At 36.6% G+C, this 18,712-nt stretch overlaps 1 protein-coding gene across 12 annotated transcripts in view; it reads left to right on the forward strand.

The window, feature by feature from the left end:
• PIP5K1B (phosphatidylinositol-4-phosphate 5-kinase type 1 beta) overlaps positions 1-18,712 on the forward strand; it is a 100,922-nt gene that overhangs the window by 59,941 nt on the left and 22,269 nt on the right. For all 12 annotated transcript variants that reach the window (XM_050986592.1, XM_050986594.1, XM_050986595.1 and 9 more), the window contains 7 exons: positions 1,499-1,616; positions 5,110-5,262; positions 6,982-7,281; positions 15,975-16,186; positions 17,809-17,892; positions 18,004-18,052; positions 18,528-18,612. In XM_050986592.1, coding sequence (XP_050842549.1) covers positions 1,499-1,616; positions 5,110-5,262; positions 6,982-7,281; positions 15,975-16,186; positions 17,809-17,892; positions 18,004-18,052; positions 18,528-18,612 — 1,001 coding nt within the window. The remainder of the gene's footprint in view (positions 1-1,498; positions 1,617-5,109; positions 5,263-6,981; positions 7,282-15,974; positions 16,187-17,808; positions 17,893-18,003; positions 18,053-18,527; positions 18,613-18,712) is intronic.

Here is an 18,712-nt window from a genome sequence, read left to right on the forward strand (position 1 = left end):
GATGCCAGCTCAGCTCTTCAGGGCTGGCAAAGTAGAAGTTGTACAAAACAATTATATTGCTCTTACTCAAAAGCAGAGGTCAAGGAACAACCGCATAGAAAGGACACTGGACATTGAATACAGATCCCAAAGAATCAGATGAAGACTTCTGATAAGGGGTGTAGTTATGTCAAAAAAAGTCAAGTAAGTGGGGATAGCAAATGATAATATAATCAGTGTGTATCATAAAAACTTTTCACATAACTCTCAGGGCCCTTGATTAGAGGAAAGATCCCCAGAGTGACCAGCATGCTGTAATAAAGACCTGCTTTCTAATATTCTAATAAAAATGTGTTTGAAAGTTTCTATCTGGCTGATTTTAGTACCAAAACTTTGTCTTAAAGGTGTTCTTGTTTGTTTTGAAATCACAGTGTAGAACTTCTTCTGCTTAAAAGACCTCTCTCATTTTCTGTCATAAGTGAATCCATAGGTATAGGGTTTTTTTTTGAAATCTAGCAGCATTTTCTGCTGACCTTTATTTTATATCTAGTATTCATCTCAAGAGTTTTGTAACTCAGGCTAAAAAATACAGTGAGGTAATAAATATAAAACAAGGAAAAGAGCTAAGGAGTACAGGTAACAAACAGAAGGAGCTGGAAGCCATAAAGTAGCAGGAAAGCCATGACACAGTCACTACCACAGGAACATGGTGGGCTGAGCAGAGGGCTGCACTGGATGCTCTTCAGAAGGGACAGGCAAGGAAGGAGAGGTGGTGGGGTGCCTCTGTACATTAGGAAGTGTTTTGACTGTACAGAGCTCAAGGCTAGCGATGAGAAGGTTGAGTGCCTATGGGTGACAATTGGGGGAAGGCCGAAAAGGCAGATATCCTGGTGGGAGTCTGTTATAGACCACCCAGCCAGGATGAGGAGGGGATGAGTTATTCTATGATGTGATGGTGGTATTTCATGATTGTCAGCCCTTGTTCTTGTGGGTGATTTTAGCCTGCCAGATGTCTGCTGGAAATTCAACACCAGAGAGGAGGCAGTCTAGGAGATTCCTGGAGTGTGTGAAGATAACTTCCCAATAGAGGTGGGAAGTGAGCCTACCAGGGGAGCTACCCTGCTGGATCTGCTGCTTACAAACAGAGAATGGCTGGTGGGAGACGTGGTTGGAGCCATCTTGAGCACAGCAACCATGACACAAGAATTTTCAGTACTCAGTGGAGTCAGTCTCTGTCATGGACTTCTGGAATGCAGACTTTGTCCTGTTCGTGTTTAAACATGATCTTTATGCTAATGCATACATGTGGTGAAAATAGTTATTTCCTTAAAGGTGAGAAAAAGGAATTTGCTGGCAATGTCTCTCATGGACATTTTGATTAGTGGTTAATGATGATAGAGTGGTTTATCTGCATTTATGCTCTTTTTTCAGCAGGGAAACAAACAGTCAAGGTAGGCAGCTTAGCAGTGAAAATAGCTGCTAATAATTACTCAGTAACTTGGTTTGTTTTTGTTTTCAGTGAAGGGAGCAACCTTACCCCTGCTCATCATTACCCTGACTTCAGATTTAAGACATATGCACCTCTTGCCTTCCGCTATTTCAGAGAACTTTTTGGTATCAAGCCTGATGACTATTTGGTAAGAGCCTGCAGTTTTCCTTTGAGTTTCAAATTATTATAAAGCATGCTGGTTTCATTGTGGCAGAAAGGGATTCTTCAAGGGAGCCCAAACCAGTAAGAAATTTTGTGTGTGGAGGGGTATATAACTACTGAATATTTTTAGTGGTGACAAAAATTTTAATTCTTTATCTTTGAGATGATTCGTATAAAATTGCTTTGTTAATTGACTAGAGCAAAATCCATGTCATTCAGATAATTTTTCTAGAGAAGTTATGATCAGTAGTTTGTGACTTTTACCAATTCAGTTCTGATTAGGTACTTTTGTGTAATTTGTGTTACTTACACACTTTACGTCATTACAAAGTGAAGTCTGCAAATGTTCCTGTCTAGCTTTGAGCCACATGGTTGACAGACTAAAAATGAGGAATTTTAGAATGCCTTCTTTGTTCTCTGTATTTTATAAATTGAAGACTTATTCTTTCACAGTGTTCAGTTTACTCTAGGAAAAAATTACAAATTTGCTGACATTGTAAAAGCAGGCTTTACTTGGTAGAATCACTTTGTATACTGCTAGAACAAGTATTCGCTGTTTTATTCTCCTGTAGTTCTGCCTTTGGAAGGGTAGGGTGAATGCTGAGTTGGATTGTCTTCTAAATGTTTGCCCATCTTCTACATGTTTGCCCAATGTTCGGTTTGTTTCATGGTAGGTCACCCAAGAAATCAGAGTTCTGGTACATATTAGCAACTTTATAAGTCATTTTTTGAATGAGCTTTAAAATGCAGAATGAGCTTTTGTTCTATTATTGAAAACAGCTTATTTAAGACCAAAAGAATTTTAAAGGGCTTGGGTGAATAAAAAAGAAAAATTAAATAAATGGTTCTGAAATATTAATATACTACTAAATAAATTGTTTCTGTTGTGTTCAAGTTTTTTGTGCTGTAATGGGGTTTTCTTCCTAGATTAACAATAAGCCTGAAAGCAAAACTTAGCTGGTTTTCCTTTTATTTAGGTTGAATGTGGGTGTCTTATTTTAATTATTTAGTGCTACATGTGGATTTTATGTTAGTAGTCCTCAAGACCATAGTTACATATAAAAAAGGTAATTATTTTGTATTATAAATTGTAGTATAAAGGAAATAAAGCTGTTTGGGAATTTTATAAATCATAGAATCATAGAATGGTTTTGATTGGAAGGGGCTCAAATATGATTTATTTCCAACTTCACTGCCATGGGTATGGACATCTTCCCCTACACTAGGTTGCTCAAAGCACCATCCAGTGCCATCCAGCCTGGTATTGAACACTTCTCGAGATGGGGCATCCAAAACTTTTCTAGACCACACATTCCAGCACCTCACCATCCTTAGAGTGAAGAATTTCTTTCTTCCATTGACCACAACTCTTAGAGTATGACCAATTCCTTATCCTCTGAGTTATCCTTCCATCAAATCGACGCCTCGCCAACTTTAAGTCAAGGACATCATGGCTTACAGTTGTGTCATTATTTAATGTGCTATTTATCTTATCTCTTTTTATGGTCTTGGTAAAAGCTGAAGTATGTGGGCTGTGTTGCCAGCTGCTAAAAGGACTGTGCTTCCTAGTGCAAAGTTATTATCACCTGCAACTTCTTTTCCATCTAAGGAAGCTTTTGCAGTAGCAGAAATTAAAGTTTGTACAAAGACTGCATGCTGTGAATAAGATTTGTGACAGTCATTTTAAGTACAAAAAGACTATTCCCTGAGGGAAGTTACTAGTAAAGACAATTTGTTGCAGATTCTTTTTTCCCTTGGCACAGGAAAACACGCAAATGCTATCTAAGTAGTAAATGATTGTCTAGCTATGGCTGAAGGGCATGTGAAGTAATATAAGAAGAGTTGAAATTACAGCAAGCATATGTGAGTTTACACTGTTAATTTGAAGTGATGAAGCTCAAGATTTAAAGCTTCACCTTTTCCAAGGAGGGTGAGCAGCAATACACTGTAGGAGTCAGACAGGATAACAAGTGTAAATACATTTGAACAGCTGGTAGAATTAAATTGTCGCTGTAAACCTCATGGAGTACTGTCATTTTGCAGAGAAATTTCTTGATCATAAATACTCACTTGGCTCTTGGGGATTTTCTTACCTTTTGGCTTTGATTTGCCTTTCAGAAGTGTCCAGTCAAAACTAGCTGGGCCCTTTGTATTAGCAGCATTTGGTGGGTGGACTTTTTTTTACAGAAATGCATACCACTGGAAAATGACAATGCAGAGTGTAGGTCAATGTCTTGTGCTTATATTACACTGTTCTATTGAGCTTTAATGTTCAGGATAATTGCATTCAAATGTTAATCACAGTGACAGTTGCTCATTAAGATTTAAATATTTTGGCAAGAAAAATGAAATTGCAGTACAAAAATGCAGTACAACTGCTGAATTGGTCTAAAGGTTTGTAGTGTTACAGATTGGTATGACCATTCTTTCTGTAGAAATTTGCAACTATGGGATTAACATGAAAGGTATTTTGTATTAATTGGAATTGAGTATAAGCAGGGAGAAGAAATATTTATGTATCATGCAAAATTCTCTTTAAAATTTTAAGCCTTTGCTAGAGCTAGGATAAGAAGATGCATGTTTCCTATGAGCCCATAGGAAACATGCTTCTTTAGTCGAAGGGCTCACAAAAGAACATATTTATTAGATTTTCTGATATCACTGCTTTCAAGTTTAATATAGATAGATTTTTTTATGGTTTTGAGCTGAATGTCAACTCTCCATATAATTTGAATGACATTTGGAGTAGTGGACAATTAATAAATGTACATTAGTCTCCATATGAGTATGGTTCTACTAATAAGGCATAGTCTTTGGTGTCTTGTTCCTCCTTAATGTGATTGTAATCTTAATGTGTCCTGTGGAAAAGGAAGCCTGGCTGAATATGCAGTATAATGGTCTTTCAAATTCCAGTTTTTCTGGCTTACTGGCATTGAGGGTTTTTTTCTGTTTCAGGTGGTTTTCAGCCATAAAACTAGTAAAAGATTTTTAAAATTAGTAACTATACTAAAATTAGTAGCTATAGTTATGCCAAGTTTATCAGTTTAATGGCTTCAATCCCAGTTGCACATAATATTTTTCTCCCAGTTTATTTTTCTACCATCTTATACCTGTTTCTTTCGAATAATGGATGTGAAAAGCAAACAGTTCCAGTGAAAATGTCTTCCCAAAGCCTTTGACAGAATTTGCTGTGCTGACAGCATGGAGATCAACTCCTTCCACATCAACCACTGGCTTCACTCCAAAGAAACCTTTTGCTTTGGAACATGAAGAGGGATATGTGCTTGGCTGCCAGCTCTCTTCCATGGATGTGGTTGTGCAGCATGGGCTGGGCAAAGTAGCCTGCCAAACCTCAGCCAGCATCAGTAGTGTTGCTACGTGATTCTCTTGTGACTACTTGAACCTGCAGTTCTTCATATTAAACTTGTGTTTGGGTAATGCACGCATTGGCAGTGAAAAGCAATTTTTGTCTCTTCCAGTACTCAATCTGCAGTGAACCTTTAATTGAATTATCCAACCCAGGTGCCAGTGGGTCTTTATTTTTTGTAACTAGTGGTGACGAATTCATCATCAAAACAGTTCAACACAAAGAGGCTGAGTTTCTTCAGAAGCTCTTGCCAGGTTATTATATGGTAAGTAATTGAAGACTTTATGTTACTTCTATTTCTCCTGTTTCATGTCACTTCTGAAGATTCAGTTTCATTTGTCTGGAAATACTCCACTGCGTTAATCTGTATTTTTTGTAATATTTTTTACATTTTTACCTGCCTTTCTACTTCATGCCCTACACACCCAACAGAAAGAATAGATATAAACCAAGAATATATTTAAGTGCTCTTTTAGCATTCAAGATGAAGCTGAATGTCATAATCTAATTTGATACCAAACTTTGCTTCTAATAAGCTAGCAACAAAATAAGGTTTCTAAATTTCTAATTCAATTTTCTTTCTCCATTTTGTGTTTGTCTACCCTCTGCATTTCACTCAGAGTGGACAAAGAAACTAGACCGGTCAGTTTCCCTTTTGTTTCCAACTACTTCTGATTTCCATTTCTCATGTATTAAAGCAATTATGTAAAAGATATTTTTATCCATGTAATTTGTTCAAAACTTAATTTTTAAATGGAGCTTTTTGAGGGCTGATTCTAAGTCCATTGTATTGGGTTTTGTGTGTCATCTAAAGGGAAAAACATTGATTAAAAAGTAAGTAGAATTTAATTTTTATTTTTTGATAAAAAGAGCCACCCATACATACGAACAGACATTCTTCTGGGTGGTATGTGGGACTTTGTATTATTAGACCTGACAAACTTTCTTTTCTTGCTTTGTTTCCTAATGTAAATACTTGAAAAATTACCCTCTCACTTATACTAAAAATTAGGAATGTTGTCATTATTGCACTAAAGTAACATGGATTCACTGTGTGTGTAAGAAAAAAAAAGATGTGTACTGACACATCAAAAAGGCCAATAGTGGCAGGTTTTGTTGTTCCTAATCATGATAATCCACTCAGCACAAGTTTGAGTTATTATAAGTACATAGAAAGCCAGTTTGTATTATTTCTGGAAACTTTATTCTCACCGCTATGCAATTAATTGCTTCCAAAATATAAAACTTCAATCACTGTGCTTATTTCTGTGAAAATACTTTCTTCTGATAGGTGTATGTTGTAACTTAATAATCATCTAAGACCTGAAGTAGTTTTCTCCCTTCTTTCTCTTTCATGCTGAAGACTGAGAACAGTTGTATTCAAAAGAAGGATTTTCTCTCTCACCTCTATCCTCTCCTACCTAATTTATTTTACCTGTTGTGGAATTTGGATTATTTCACACTTTTCTGTTCTGATGGTCAATTGTGGTTCTGTTATGACCTCACACACCTTTGGAAATAATTCAGTCATTTGGCACTAACCCTGAGTGTGTAAAGCCTCATGGAGAGAGGGGTTCTGTTTTTCAGAATCCAAGTCAAGATAATGAGAACTACATTTAACCCAGACTCCTTCCAGCAGGTAAAACACAAAGGTTATTCAGGTCAGAAAAAGAAAATTAAGTCTTTGGGATGCTTTTAGGTTTGACCTAGTCTGCTCTTTTCCGAGAGAAATAGAAACCTGGCATAAATGTAGTTACTGCTCTGCTTTTGCCCTTTATAAGTTCAAAAAGGCAGTGCCTATGCTAGCTTTCTGGAATAGAAACACACAAAGATAATCAACTGGTTGAAGAAACAGTGCTGAATAAGAAAACATTCATAATTTTCTTCATGTTTGTTAATGTCTTTTGCTGTTGAAGAAGACCCTTTCTTAAGCATGGAAGTTCATTGAAAATATATGTATTTTAAAATATCTCTTTTGTTTTAGAATCTGAACCAGAATCCAAGGACACTTCTTCCCAAATTTTATGGGCTGTACTGCGTTCAGTCAGGAGGCATTAATATTAGAATTGTTGTCATGAACAATGTTTTGCCACGAGCCTTGAAAATGCATTTCACATATGACTTGAAAGGCTCCACATACAAACGCAGAGCATCAAGAAAAGAGAGGGAGAAGTCCAACCCTACATTCAAAGACCTGGATTTCCTGCAAGATATGCATGAAGGGTTGTATTTTGACTCTGAAACACACAGTGCACTCATGAAAACACTACAACGGGATTGTCGAGTGAGTATATATTTAAACTTCTATGTTCACCTCTGCTCTGAGTTTACTCAGTACAGATTACTTAACCTCTATTTGTTTTCCTTGCTATTTAGGGAGGGATAACTATGGATGTCAGAGCACTGATCAAGCCTGTGTTTTAGTCAAGCTGTTGTGATCTGAGATCATAGTCATAGATGGAATGTCCATATGCTTTTTGAACACCAACAGACTGGGAACCATGAGCACTTTCCTCACTGTGGAACTGGTTCCAATGCTAAACCGCCATCTCAATGAAGAACTTTTTCTTCTATCCACTCTGAACTTTCCCAATGCGGCTTTAAGCTGTTCCCTTGCATCCTATCACCAGGCATCAGAGATCAGTGCCACCCTTTCTGTCACCCTCAAAACCTTATATCCTCCTCTCCTCCCCACAAATCATGCCCTGTAGTCCTTTCACTGTCTTTGTTGCCTTCCTTTGGACACATTCTTATATTGGATATCCTCCCTTACACTGTGGAGCCCCAAACTGCACGCAGTTCTTGAGGTGAGGCTGCTCCAATGCTGAGTGTAGTGGCACAATCCCCTTTCTCAAACCAGGTGGCTGTACTGTCTTCAGTGTACCCCAGGATACAGGTGGACATTCTAGCCACCAGGGCACATTGCTGACTCATTAAGTGTATCATCTAGCACAACCTTAAGTTCCAGGGCTATGGCTATCCCTCTATTTCTGTGTACATCCAGGATTACACTGATCCATCTGTGGCAATACAGGTTAATATAGGAATGAAGTCCAGTACATTTGATGATGATGATGATGATGATAATTTGCATTAATTTGGAGATTTAAATTACTTTTTTCTTGAGACATAATTAGTACTGTGGAACTTTATTATGCATAATATGTATGTAGAGCTGCTGTGAATATGTCTCATGGTTACCTAGCAATGGGAAGACAGGCCTAATGGCAGCAGTCTTACTTCTTGAGTGAGGTAATTTCTTCCTCAGCTGAAAAGTCCACATAAAAGCTGTCCACAAAATATTTTCAAGGCAGAAAAGGGATATCTATCATTGCTCTTTGAAAGGACCTTGGTGAATGGAATCAGTTCCTGTTTTGGACAGAGAGAATTGCTGTAAAATAGGTTTTTTTTCCTGTAGCATGGGTAAGAAAATGTGAAGTAGGAAAAGGGAGACTCCAGATCTCTCAGAAGTCCCCAGGATTCATGAGGTTTTGGAAAGAAAGTATTTGCTTTGTATGAGGGAAATCATAAGAATTTCTTAATAATAAAGGAAAATGGATAGTCTGAACTCACCACATAGAAGAGACACCCTGAATATCAGAGTTTGTTGTTCACTGCCACCTGTGGTACAAGATGGAAAGCATTGTTTTTGCAAATGAATAGAATTTTTTGTTTATCACAGAAGTCTGCAATGCCTTGTGATTGGTTTGTAAAGCTGTGTGACCTAATGTTCAGCTGTGTATTCAGCATGAGACATTTATCTAACACGACACATTGTTCTCTCTGTAGCCTCTTGCAGTGAGTATTTCCTGAGCTCCTACCATGTGTGATGACAGAGAATGCATCAGTATGTCACATCTGGGGATCTGGATGCCTTTCTGTGCATCCCCCACTTGTCCAAGGTTACTTATCTAGTCAGAGCTTGGGGAAATCTATTGTATTGGAAATAATAGAGGGTATCTAAAAGATGGGACTGGACTGAAAAGTAAAAACAAGGATCAATCATTTAATTGTTACATATAAAGGGACTCTTAATGATTCTTTGGAAGTCTGGGAAAATCCTACTACGTGTTATTTGAGTGCTAGTATAATCCTTTTCAATGTATATCTTAAATTAACAACTCTAAAGTTACTCTAGAGTTCCTAAAGGCCCAGCTAAATTTTAAAAGTATTAAAAGTAAAGAAGAAAATTATCCTATGGTAATCAGTATATTTACATAAATACACACATACACAATAAAATATATGTCTGTGTGTATCTGTAGATATATCCATATAAACACACTGAAAGTTATATGTATATAAAAAAATTACCGCCTTTTTTTTCTATTCAAACAAGTTTTACTCCATATTGTAAAACAGGGGGAGCAGACACTGATATCTTTCTTATTGCTGAATTTGCTCAGCTAATAAGGTTGGATCTGACTACCTGCATTTTATTTCTGCCTTTGAAAAGACATTTTGTGAGAAGGACATCACTGTTGCCTCTGCTTTTTTCTGCCCATGAGGTATTTGGATGGGTATAGTGATAACTGACCAGGTTTTTAGGACTTGAAAACTTGTCATCTCTTTTTACTGCTACTTCAAAGTGAAGAAGTTAGTGTAGGTACTTGAAATTAAGAATTAATTTCAGAAAGGAAATTTTTGATCTTTCCAGTATTTCAGGACTAAGAATTTCTCTTCTGTGTTGCTTGAATTTGGATTGTGTTTCCATTGCTCATATTTGCAATCAGAATCAGAAAGCAATGGACTTTTCTCCTACTTCTTAAATATAAATATCCCTGTCTGTTAGCTCCATTAAGATCCTTAAGATCCATGCTAAGTTCAGAGGCCTGGCAGAATTTCCTGGTAATGAAAGATAGTGGTGGTGGGGACCTGCTATGGTCTGTGACTGCTGCCACTGAATCTCCTGCCCTATTCACCAATGGATTTATGTCTTCCTTGGTCAGCTTTTCTCTGTATCTTGATAGTCCTTGCTAGTCTCAACTCTATCTGGCCTTTGGCTTCCTTGATCACAGCTGCCATTCCTAGATGCCCAGATAATGTTTCTCTATTCCTCCTTTCTGGCCTGTCTGTCCTCACCTGTCCTGTATGCAGGCTTTTCACATTTAAGCTGTGCTGTGGCTTCCTTGCTTAGCTGAACTGGCCTCCTGATAGATCTATTCAGCCAGCACAGACCATCTTGACAACTGACACAGAGCTCCGTCCCCAGGGAATGCAGTGCTGCAATGGTAGCAGTTCTGCCTTTCGCACCTCCTGGCAGTGCTGGTGAGGAGATGCTTGACCTGCCCAATTAGAGAATGGAGCTGAGTTGTTTGTGGTGATCCCTCATGGGCTGGTGCCTCCAGATTATCTGTGCTGGAACAAGTACAGGTTGATAGCATTGTTCAGCTCCTGCATCCCCTGCTTGTTTTGTTCTCACTTGAGGTGACATGGTCTGAAAACTTGTCTCACAGTTCATTTTGCAGTGTTTGCACCTTAACTGAACCAAGGAGGGTAAATGTTACAATGTTCCTAAAGATGGAGCGTTCATTAATTTATCATATATACAATGTACACAATTGAAAATTTGAACTAGCTTTCAAATTCCAGACTATTGCTGAGACTTTCTCTAGCTATCCTATCCTTGCCTTTTTGGAGAAGCAGTAACAATTAATAAAATTGTGGTCATGTAATTTTTAAGAGCAAAAAAAAAAAAAACTTGAACATGTTTTTACTATTGAGAAAATGAATGGTTTTTGAGAGTCTGAATTTTATCTTTATGGCAAAAACTGCTGGACTTTTTTGAGGAAATTGCATTTTAAAAGTGACCTAACGAAGAAACCTATAAAGACAAGGAAATTGAAAGAGGATCATATCTCCTAAGTTTGAGACATGGGTATTATTTTCATCACTGCTGTTTTAGCCAGTTGCTACAAAAGTTTTATAGTGTGATTGCACATCTGGTTTGTGCTGTAGCAAATGTGATGCAGACCTCATATGACCAAATTTATCCTCAGAATTTTTCAAATCCCTTAGTAGCGTGAGTAGTGTGTTTTGCAGTTTTTTGCCTTTTTTCTACCTCAAAGGATCTACACAGATAATTCTTTAAGCCACATAATTTCAGTGACCCATTGTACATACACCACTACTGTTTGTAAGCATATCCTTACAAACAGTAGTGGTGGCATAACTTAATGAAATATTAAACTGCAGCATAGGACAGAAATAAAAGATGGCATGATGTGGAATAGAGATGGAGAAGATACTAATCTTAGATGAAGGGCCTCTTTGTCAAAAATGGTAGTTTGAGGGAAACTACCATAGCATGATGCTATAGATTATTGTATTTGAGGGGAAACATTATTATTGTATTTGCTTCGTCCCAGTGAAGGCAGGAATAATGAGTCTGACTCCATAATCTCGGAAGGCTAATTTATTACTTTATGATATTATATGATATTAAAGAATACTATACTCTTCTAAAGAATACAGAAAGGATACTTAATAAATAATAAAAAGATAATAATAAAAACTTGTGACACTTTCCAGAGTCTCAACACAGCTTGGCCCTGATTGGCCAAAGAGTCAAAACAACTCACACCTGAATCCAATGAAACAATCACCTGTGGGTAAGCAATCTCCAAACACATTCCACATGAGCACAACACAGGAGAAGCAAATGAGATAAGAATTGTTTTTCTTTTCTCTGAGGCTTCTCTGCTTCCCAGGAGAAAAATCCTGGGCAAAGGATTTTTTTCAGAGAATATGAATTCCACAGTAGATCTGTTATATCTTTATATTATCACTCCTGTTGTATCAATTGACATTAGGAATTTCTCATTACTTCTACTTTTAAAATTAGAATCCAGATTGTTAGTTTTGGAGTGTTAGTTAACAATATATTTTGAGAATTCTGTTGAAAAGGGAAGTGATTCCACATATGCTTTGGTGGGATTGTGATGATTCCTTTTCTTGGGATAGATTTTTTCTAAACCAGACCCATTTTTAGGCATTGACATTTGTGAATTTGTTCCTAAGACATGGTTATTTTGTGAGACAGTCCTTTAATTTGTGTTCATTTCATGTAGCTCATTATGTTGAGTAGTAATTATTGATATGTTGTAAAATCAGTCTTCTTTCTACTGTGTTAATTCCTATGTCACTTTACCAGAATGCTTGTAGAAGAGGAAATACTTCCTTCCACGGTTATCCATTTAGTACTTTTATTAAATAAGCTTCTAATTTTTTTCTTTTCAGTTGTATTTTTCTTGACCTTTTTATGAAAGTGATCCTTTTTTGCATGCTGTTTTGCCTCTATAGCAAATGTAAATGCAGATTTCTCTGTCAGATAGTGTGTAGTTCGGGCTGGCTGCATATAAAAAAAATGACATTTCATGGCAGAAATACTTGTTTTGCTCTGTTAGTCAGTGGCTGAGATAGTGGAGCGTAACCATGTCTAAGATGATTCACAGAATAGTTTAATATCTGTTAAACTATCTGTTTAGCTCTGAGAAAAGAAAATCTGATTTATAGATTTTTATGTTCTGAAACAACATATTTTGTGACGCCATTTTATTGTGGGTTTCCTATGTGGTATGGAACAAAATAGTGCTTAAGGCTACAAGGGGTGAGTGTCACTTGCCATCTGGAAGTTTTCAGAGCAGCTGAAGTCAGCCTTGACAGCAGTACTTGGTGACCAAGAGACAACACTGTGTTGACAGAATCTGTGTAGCTAGTGAATTAACACATATAAATACTACCAAGATGAACAATTTAATGTCAAGTTAATGAACTGAGGTTTACTTGTCATTATCAAATCCACCACTTGTTAGTACAAAGCATGATTAAGACCATTCTTGCTGAAACCCCACAGTGCCATTTTGCTAGCAAGGAACCTGTCAAAATGGTTACATGAGCAAAGACTGGGATCCCTTTACCTATATAAATAGTGTATTTCTAGGAGTTTATGTCAATTGCTAGTGATCTCACAAGGATATAGTCAGGTGTTTTGCAGGGCTTTCTCCTTTTGCTATGAATATAGCCATTTAATATTGTAATTTATTTGAGTGGGGTTTTTTTCTTTAGATTAGGTTATAATTTTGGTGCCTCTGTAGCAAAACTTGCTGCTGCATCTCAAAAGCAGTCCTAAAATCATCAAAAGTATCTGCAAGCAAACCTCAGCACAGGAAAAGAAATGTCTTGATGTTCTGCATTTTGTAACTTGTCCTTGTTGAAACAGATTATTTTGTACAATTTTGTGTGCAAAATGTTACTTGCATATTTAAAATACCAAATTGTGACAATTTTTAAATATTAATGAAGATATGTGTGAGAACACCTCAGATATATTCAGCTGTAAATCCAACTGATTTACTGTCTTAATACAGACTGAGGAGTTTGACACAAAGTTTTGTTGAATACTGATTTATAAGATTATTTCCTATTATTCTGGTTAGTTATTTCTTACCAGAAGTTTCATTAGAAACGAACGGGGAGCAAAACCTGCTTAGATATGGTCACAAAGGTTAAGTTTGCATAAGGAGTGGTTGGTTCGGTTATCACGTTTCTAGGGGGAAGTAATCAGAACAGTACATCAAAGCTGTAGGCAGACAGCCAGATCATGTCATGATATCCTGAAGACACTTTGTGGACAGCGTAATGCCACCTCTGCGTAGGGCCATGAACAGAGTGTCTGGGGGACAAAGGTTCTTATGCTGTGTGCTGTTTATAAGAATTTGTATTGCAGTTAATCCATTGGATGTGAAGGTGTTTAGTCTGTTAAAAATGAAATTTGTTTTTATGATGTTTTTCGGTAATCCTACTCCAAAATCATAAATTGTCAAGGCATGGTCTGTTGTACTGTACAAGTAGTATTGGTTTAAGTGGCAGTGATGAATTGATATAGTCAGAAGGATTAATTTTATCACATAAGAGGTCCCTGTGGAAGAAGGAGCAGCACATTGCAGCACAGCCTCCCAGGAGACTACATCCAATCACAGAGGTAGGTTATGTAATTAGTGCAGTAAAATAATTTGTCTAATATGACCTAATTCAAAATGCAGTAAAGAATATGTTGAAGGTAGAACTATCAGCAGTAATTTATAACTCTAAAATAAATGTGGCAATGCTTTTCCCTGACTAGCTCCTGTTCTGGTTTTGCATGAACAGTGTTGCTTACTAAGGTGTTATTTTTCAGCCTATCCTGAACTTAGTTTTAGCATTTGATGGCAAACATTCATTGATTACATGTTTTTTAATGAATACATGATGTTATAATTTGTTTCTGAGAAAGTCTGAGTAAAGTCTAACAATAAGTAAGCAGTAAATAAAATTTTAGGTGCTTTTGGAACCAAGTGCCTTTGTACCTGCTAGCCACGCTATTTTTGCAATTTATGATTGTAAACCAGCAACATGTCCACACAATGCATACTGAAATTTCAGAATCTTGTGGTTAGAATACAGCTTTTGTTGTGTATGAAATCCTTTGTGAGTTCTGTCATCAGAAGTTGCTGTGGACTACTAAGGCCATACATTAGCAGCCTTTTTCTTGTTCCATTTGAACTAAGGCATTGCTGAGTAGGATCCCTCTGTACAAGAGCAAACCCATAGTGTCCTAAAGTCATTCTTTGAGTCTGAAAATCAGGTTCTGATTTTGTGCCTTTCTACGTTTATGCTTTGTTTCATCACTGCTCGGGTTATCTGAGCAATAAGTATTTTTCCAACAATTAGGGTATGTGGTATAAAACGCTTATGATTAGACATACAGATCCATACTAAATTACTGATTTACTGCCGTATAGTTTTAAACCTACACAAGTGCTGATGTTGTTTTTTTTCCCCATTAAGGGAAAGGGTGTTTCTTCTTAACCAAAACCACTGTTGCTTGGATAATCTTCATCAAAATTACATACCTGGAATCTGCTCTCATCTCTGTAAAATCACTTTTTTCTTGTTCACATAAAAAGACATACTATTGCCTCTTGATTCTGTGACAAAAATTACACCATTACCTTCAGGCACTATGTGCCAAAACATATCATGAATCACTGCTGAGCTGCATGAGGTAAAGGAGAGGTGAGCACACAGCATAATCCCTCCTGGCTGTTACTGGTGTTTCTCCCTTCACTTAGTGGTGTCGTGTAAGGCATTAAACACAGTTGCTATCTGACATTAAACTGTTGCTGTTATATGTTGTTTATAATTAAACTAAACAGTTTAGTTATATTACTAGATGTGATTGCAGCTTGCTTTAGGTCATGTTTGGGTATTGACTTGAGCTGTGTTGCCTTTCAAAGGCAGCAAGCCAGACTTCATCATGGTGTAGCTGACTAAAAACAAATTAAACTGTTTGTGTGTGAGAGAAGACATGCTACCAGAGATAGAAATAGTTGGTAAAGCTAGAAGAAAAGGATGGTTGGTTAAGTCATTCTTCAGAAGTAAAACCTGTCTTTTGAGTTTAGATTGTCTCTATTTACCCTAGTAGAGATTTTTGTACTCCAATCCCATCAGCTGCTAATAAGGGGATGGCAAATACTGTTGTTGGCATTTGAAACTTCTCCAAGAGTATGGTCTCTGTTACAGATAGGGAGGTGGAAGGGAGATAAGAGAGGAGTACAGGCAAAAACGCTCAGGGAGCTCTGGAATGTGGATTAGGGATAATTTTTAAAATGCGTTGTTCATAAGTATATGATGGAACCATTAATTGATTATTTGCTATAAAGGAAAAGATGCTGCCTGGAATTATCTTCCTTGACTACAAAATAACATCAGGTTACATTTCAGCTGTGCATCTTTCTTTCTCACTTGTTACAAGAGCATTCAGCTAATTAGAGCACTTGATTTGTGTGAATAGTAAAAAGTTTTTGTGTAACTGTAATTTCACACACTTCCTGGTAAGAGAAGCTTGTGCCTTGAGAGTGTGTTTTCACTCAGGTTTGCAAAACGCTGCTGTGTAATTCTTTTGTGGTTTCAGTATAGTCATTCCTTCTTTGCTAGGTTCTAGAAAGCTTTAAGATCATGGATTACAGTCTGCTTCTGGGGATCCACATATTGAACAGTAACATGAAGGAAAGAGAAGGAGAGTGTTCCCAGAGTGCATCAGATGCAAAACGCCATGGAGGGCAGAAAGTTCTCTATTCCACAGCCATGGAGTCTATACAGGGCCCTGGGAAGTCTGGAGACTCCGTCACCACAGAGAAAACAAACACGTAAGTGCTGTAACCTGCTCTAAAGATTGCTTTTAAAAGTATTAACAGGCAAGACTTTCATGAGTACACTGCATTCCAGGAATTGAAAGATTTAACCTTCTTTTTTCCCCCCACCCAAAAGCTGCATCATCAGTTGGAATGTTGGTCAGTAGATTGATTGTCTTTAAATACATGATAGTTCAGAGTGACTTATGTATGCACACATGTATTCTTTTATAAAAGAAATGCTATCAGACAAATATAACAAGAGTCCCAGCTACAATCTAATTTTAACTGAAAGCAGCCTTGTGAGACCAAAGCAATAACTATAAATTAACATTGATATGGATATTACTACAGGGTTTTTTTTCATCTTGAAGTAGTATACTCAATGTACAGAGAATGATATCATCAACCACTGAAGTGCAGTCATAAATTACATTTCCTGATATTAAGAACCGACGTTTTTCTCATATTTTTCTGTCTGGCAAAAACTTTAATAGAAATTTGAATATATAAACAATCATTATTCTGTTGTTTCTTTAGTAATATATTAAGTGCTGTGAGAGTATTATTGTCACTATTCAGCATTGCATATAATCAGTCCTTTATTTTAGTTAGGATTTAATCTAAAATTAAGAATTTACTTTTCTTCCTAGTTCTCAAGGGAGCTATGTTGGTAAATACAACTAATGATATAGAAATCTGTGCTTAAACCTACAGCAAACAAGTGAGAGAATTATGATATTCAGCATTCACAGAGTGTTTCCAGACACTGAGAACTCTTGGCTATAATTAGACAGAGCTTTATTTCACTTGGTTTTTACAATTCACTCACACTCACACAGAAGATGGCCCGTGCTGTTGTCTGATGGCAGAGGTGTTGCACTAGCTGGGCTGCCACACCACTTGAGCTAATATAGTCCTGCTCAGATCCTGTCAAGTGTAGTCCTTCCTTGGCTCCTTGCACAATCTCTCTAATATTGACATAATGGCTAGTGGAGCAAAAAACAATGCTGAGGTTCTAAAATGGACCATTTTTCTAGGTGTTGGAGTAGGAAGAGTGGGTTTTAGAATGACTGTTCATGACTGCGTATGGACCTGGGACCAACTGGAGGCCCACACAGTCAGAATTCTCGGCTTGATACTGTTGCTTTTTCTGTCATTTATCTGTCTGTAAAAAAATTTTGGAAAAGCACAGCAATACATAATTTTTAGTGAAAAATATATGAAACAGCCTTTTTAGACTTTGATTAATATGCAAACTCTTTGTGATTTGTTACCTATGATCAATAAAGTGAGAAAATTCTCCCTTATTTAAAGTTACTTATTTTCCTTAGCAATAAACTGATGTATACTTTCTTCCGCTTTTCAGATCATCTAAATATTTCCAATTCTGTCTAAAATGTGTCTTAAAGTTTTTTTTTTTTTTTTAATGATGGATATTTACCACTGAATCCCAGATACTTCAAATTTTCTATTTAAAATCAATTGTATGCTAGGTGGCTCGCATTTGACTGACTTTGCACTCTGGCATCTGACTTGAATATTGTTTACTCCTTTGGATTTACAAGTGGGTACAGTTCAGCTGGTAACTGGTGATCAGAGATGTCTTAAAAAATATTTTATGTTGTTTCTCTTAGAATGGGAGGTATTCCAGCAAAAAGCCATAAAGGTGAAAAGCTGCTTTTATTTATGGGTATTATTGATATTCTCCAGTCTTACAGGTAAGTTGAACTTCAACTTTCAATGAATTTTCACTGAGTAAAATATTCTGAAATTACTTATAAAAGTGGAAGCTTTATAAAGCAGTTCTGATTAGTTTTTTACATACTTAGGTTAATGAAGAAGCTGGAACATTCTTGGAAAGCTCTTGTTTATGATGGGGTAAGTAGATTTTATTAATTTTTTTAACTGCTGATATTTTAGCTGGTGGACCTTTGACTCATGTTGACCAGGAAGAAATTTGTTCTGGTACATTTGTAGTCTAACCTCACCATGTGGTTTGAGCTGCTGCTGAAATTTTCCCAATACATGCTCTGGTTTTATTTGCTGAGCTTTCAAATAACAAGTAATAATATTAGTTTGTCCTTATAACTTACACAATTCTAGCCACCTAGCAGAATATTGATGAATCTGTAACTGAAAAATATACATTATTTGAAAAAAAAAAATTAAAATGCTTGGAAGATTTTTCAGAATAAGCAGAATAATAGCTGTATAATTCATAACTCATAAATGGTAATGATTCCCTATTTTTGACTATGCCTGAAATGCATAATATAGTTCGCCTGAGGTGTCCAGCTTCTTCTCGACACCTTACTTGTGGAAAATGTGACTGAGATCTTTTTTAATCTCGTAGGATACTGTTTCAGTTCACCGACCAAGTTTTTATGCAGACAGATTTTTAAAGTTTATGAATGCAAGAGTTTTCAAAAAAGTTCAAGGTAAGAGAGTAGTGACTTCTACTTCTTTAGATATTTTTATAATCATAACCTTATAATGCTCCTGTCTTGACAATGAAACAAGCCTTTCTTCAACACCATA

This window comes from Serinus canaria, chromosome Z, assembly GCF_022539315.1.
Source record: "Serinus canaria isolate serCan28SL12 chromosome Z, serCan2020, whole genome shotgun sequence".
In the NCBI taxonomy this organism is placed as follows: domain Eukaryota; kingdom Metazoa; phylum Chordata; class Aves; order Passeriformes; family Fringillidae; genus Serinus; species Serinus canaria.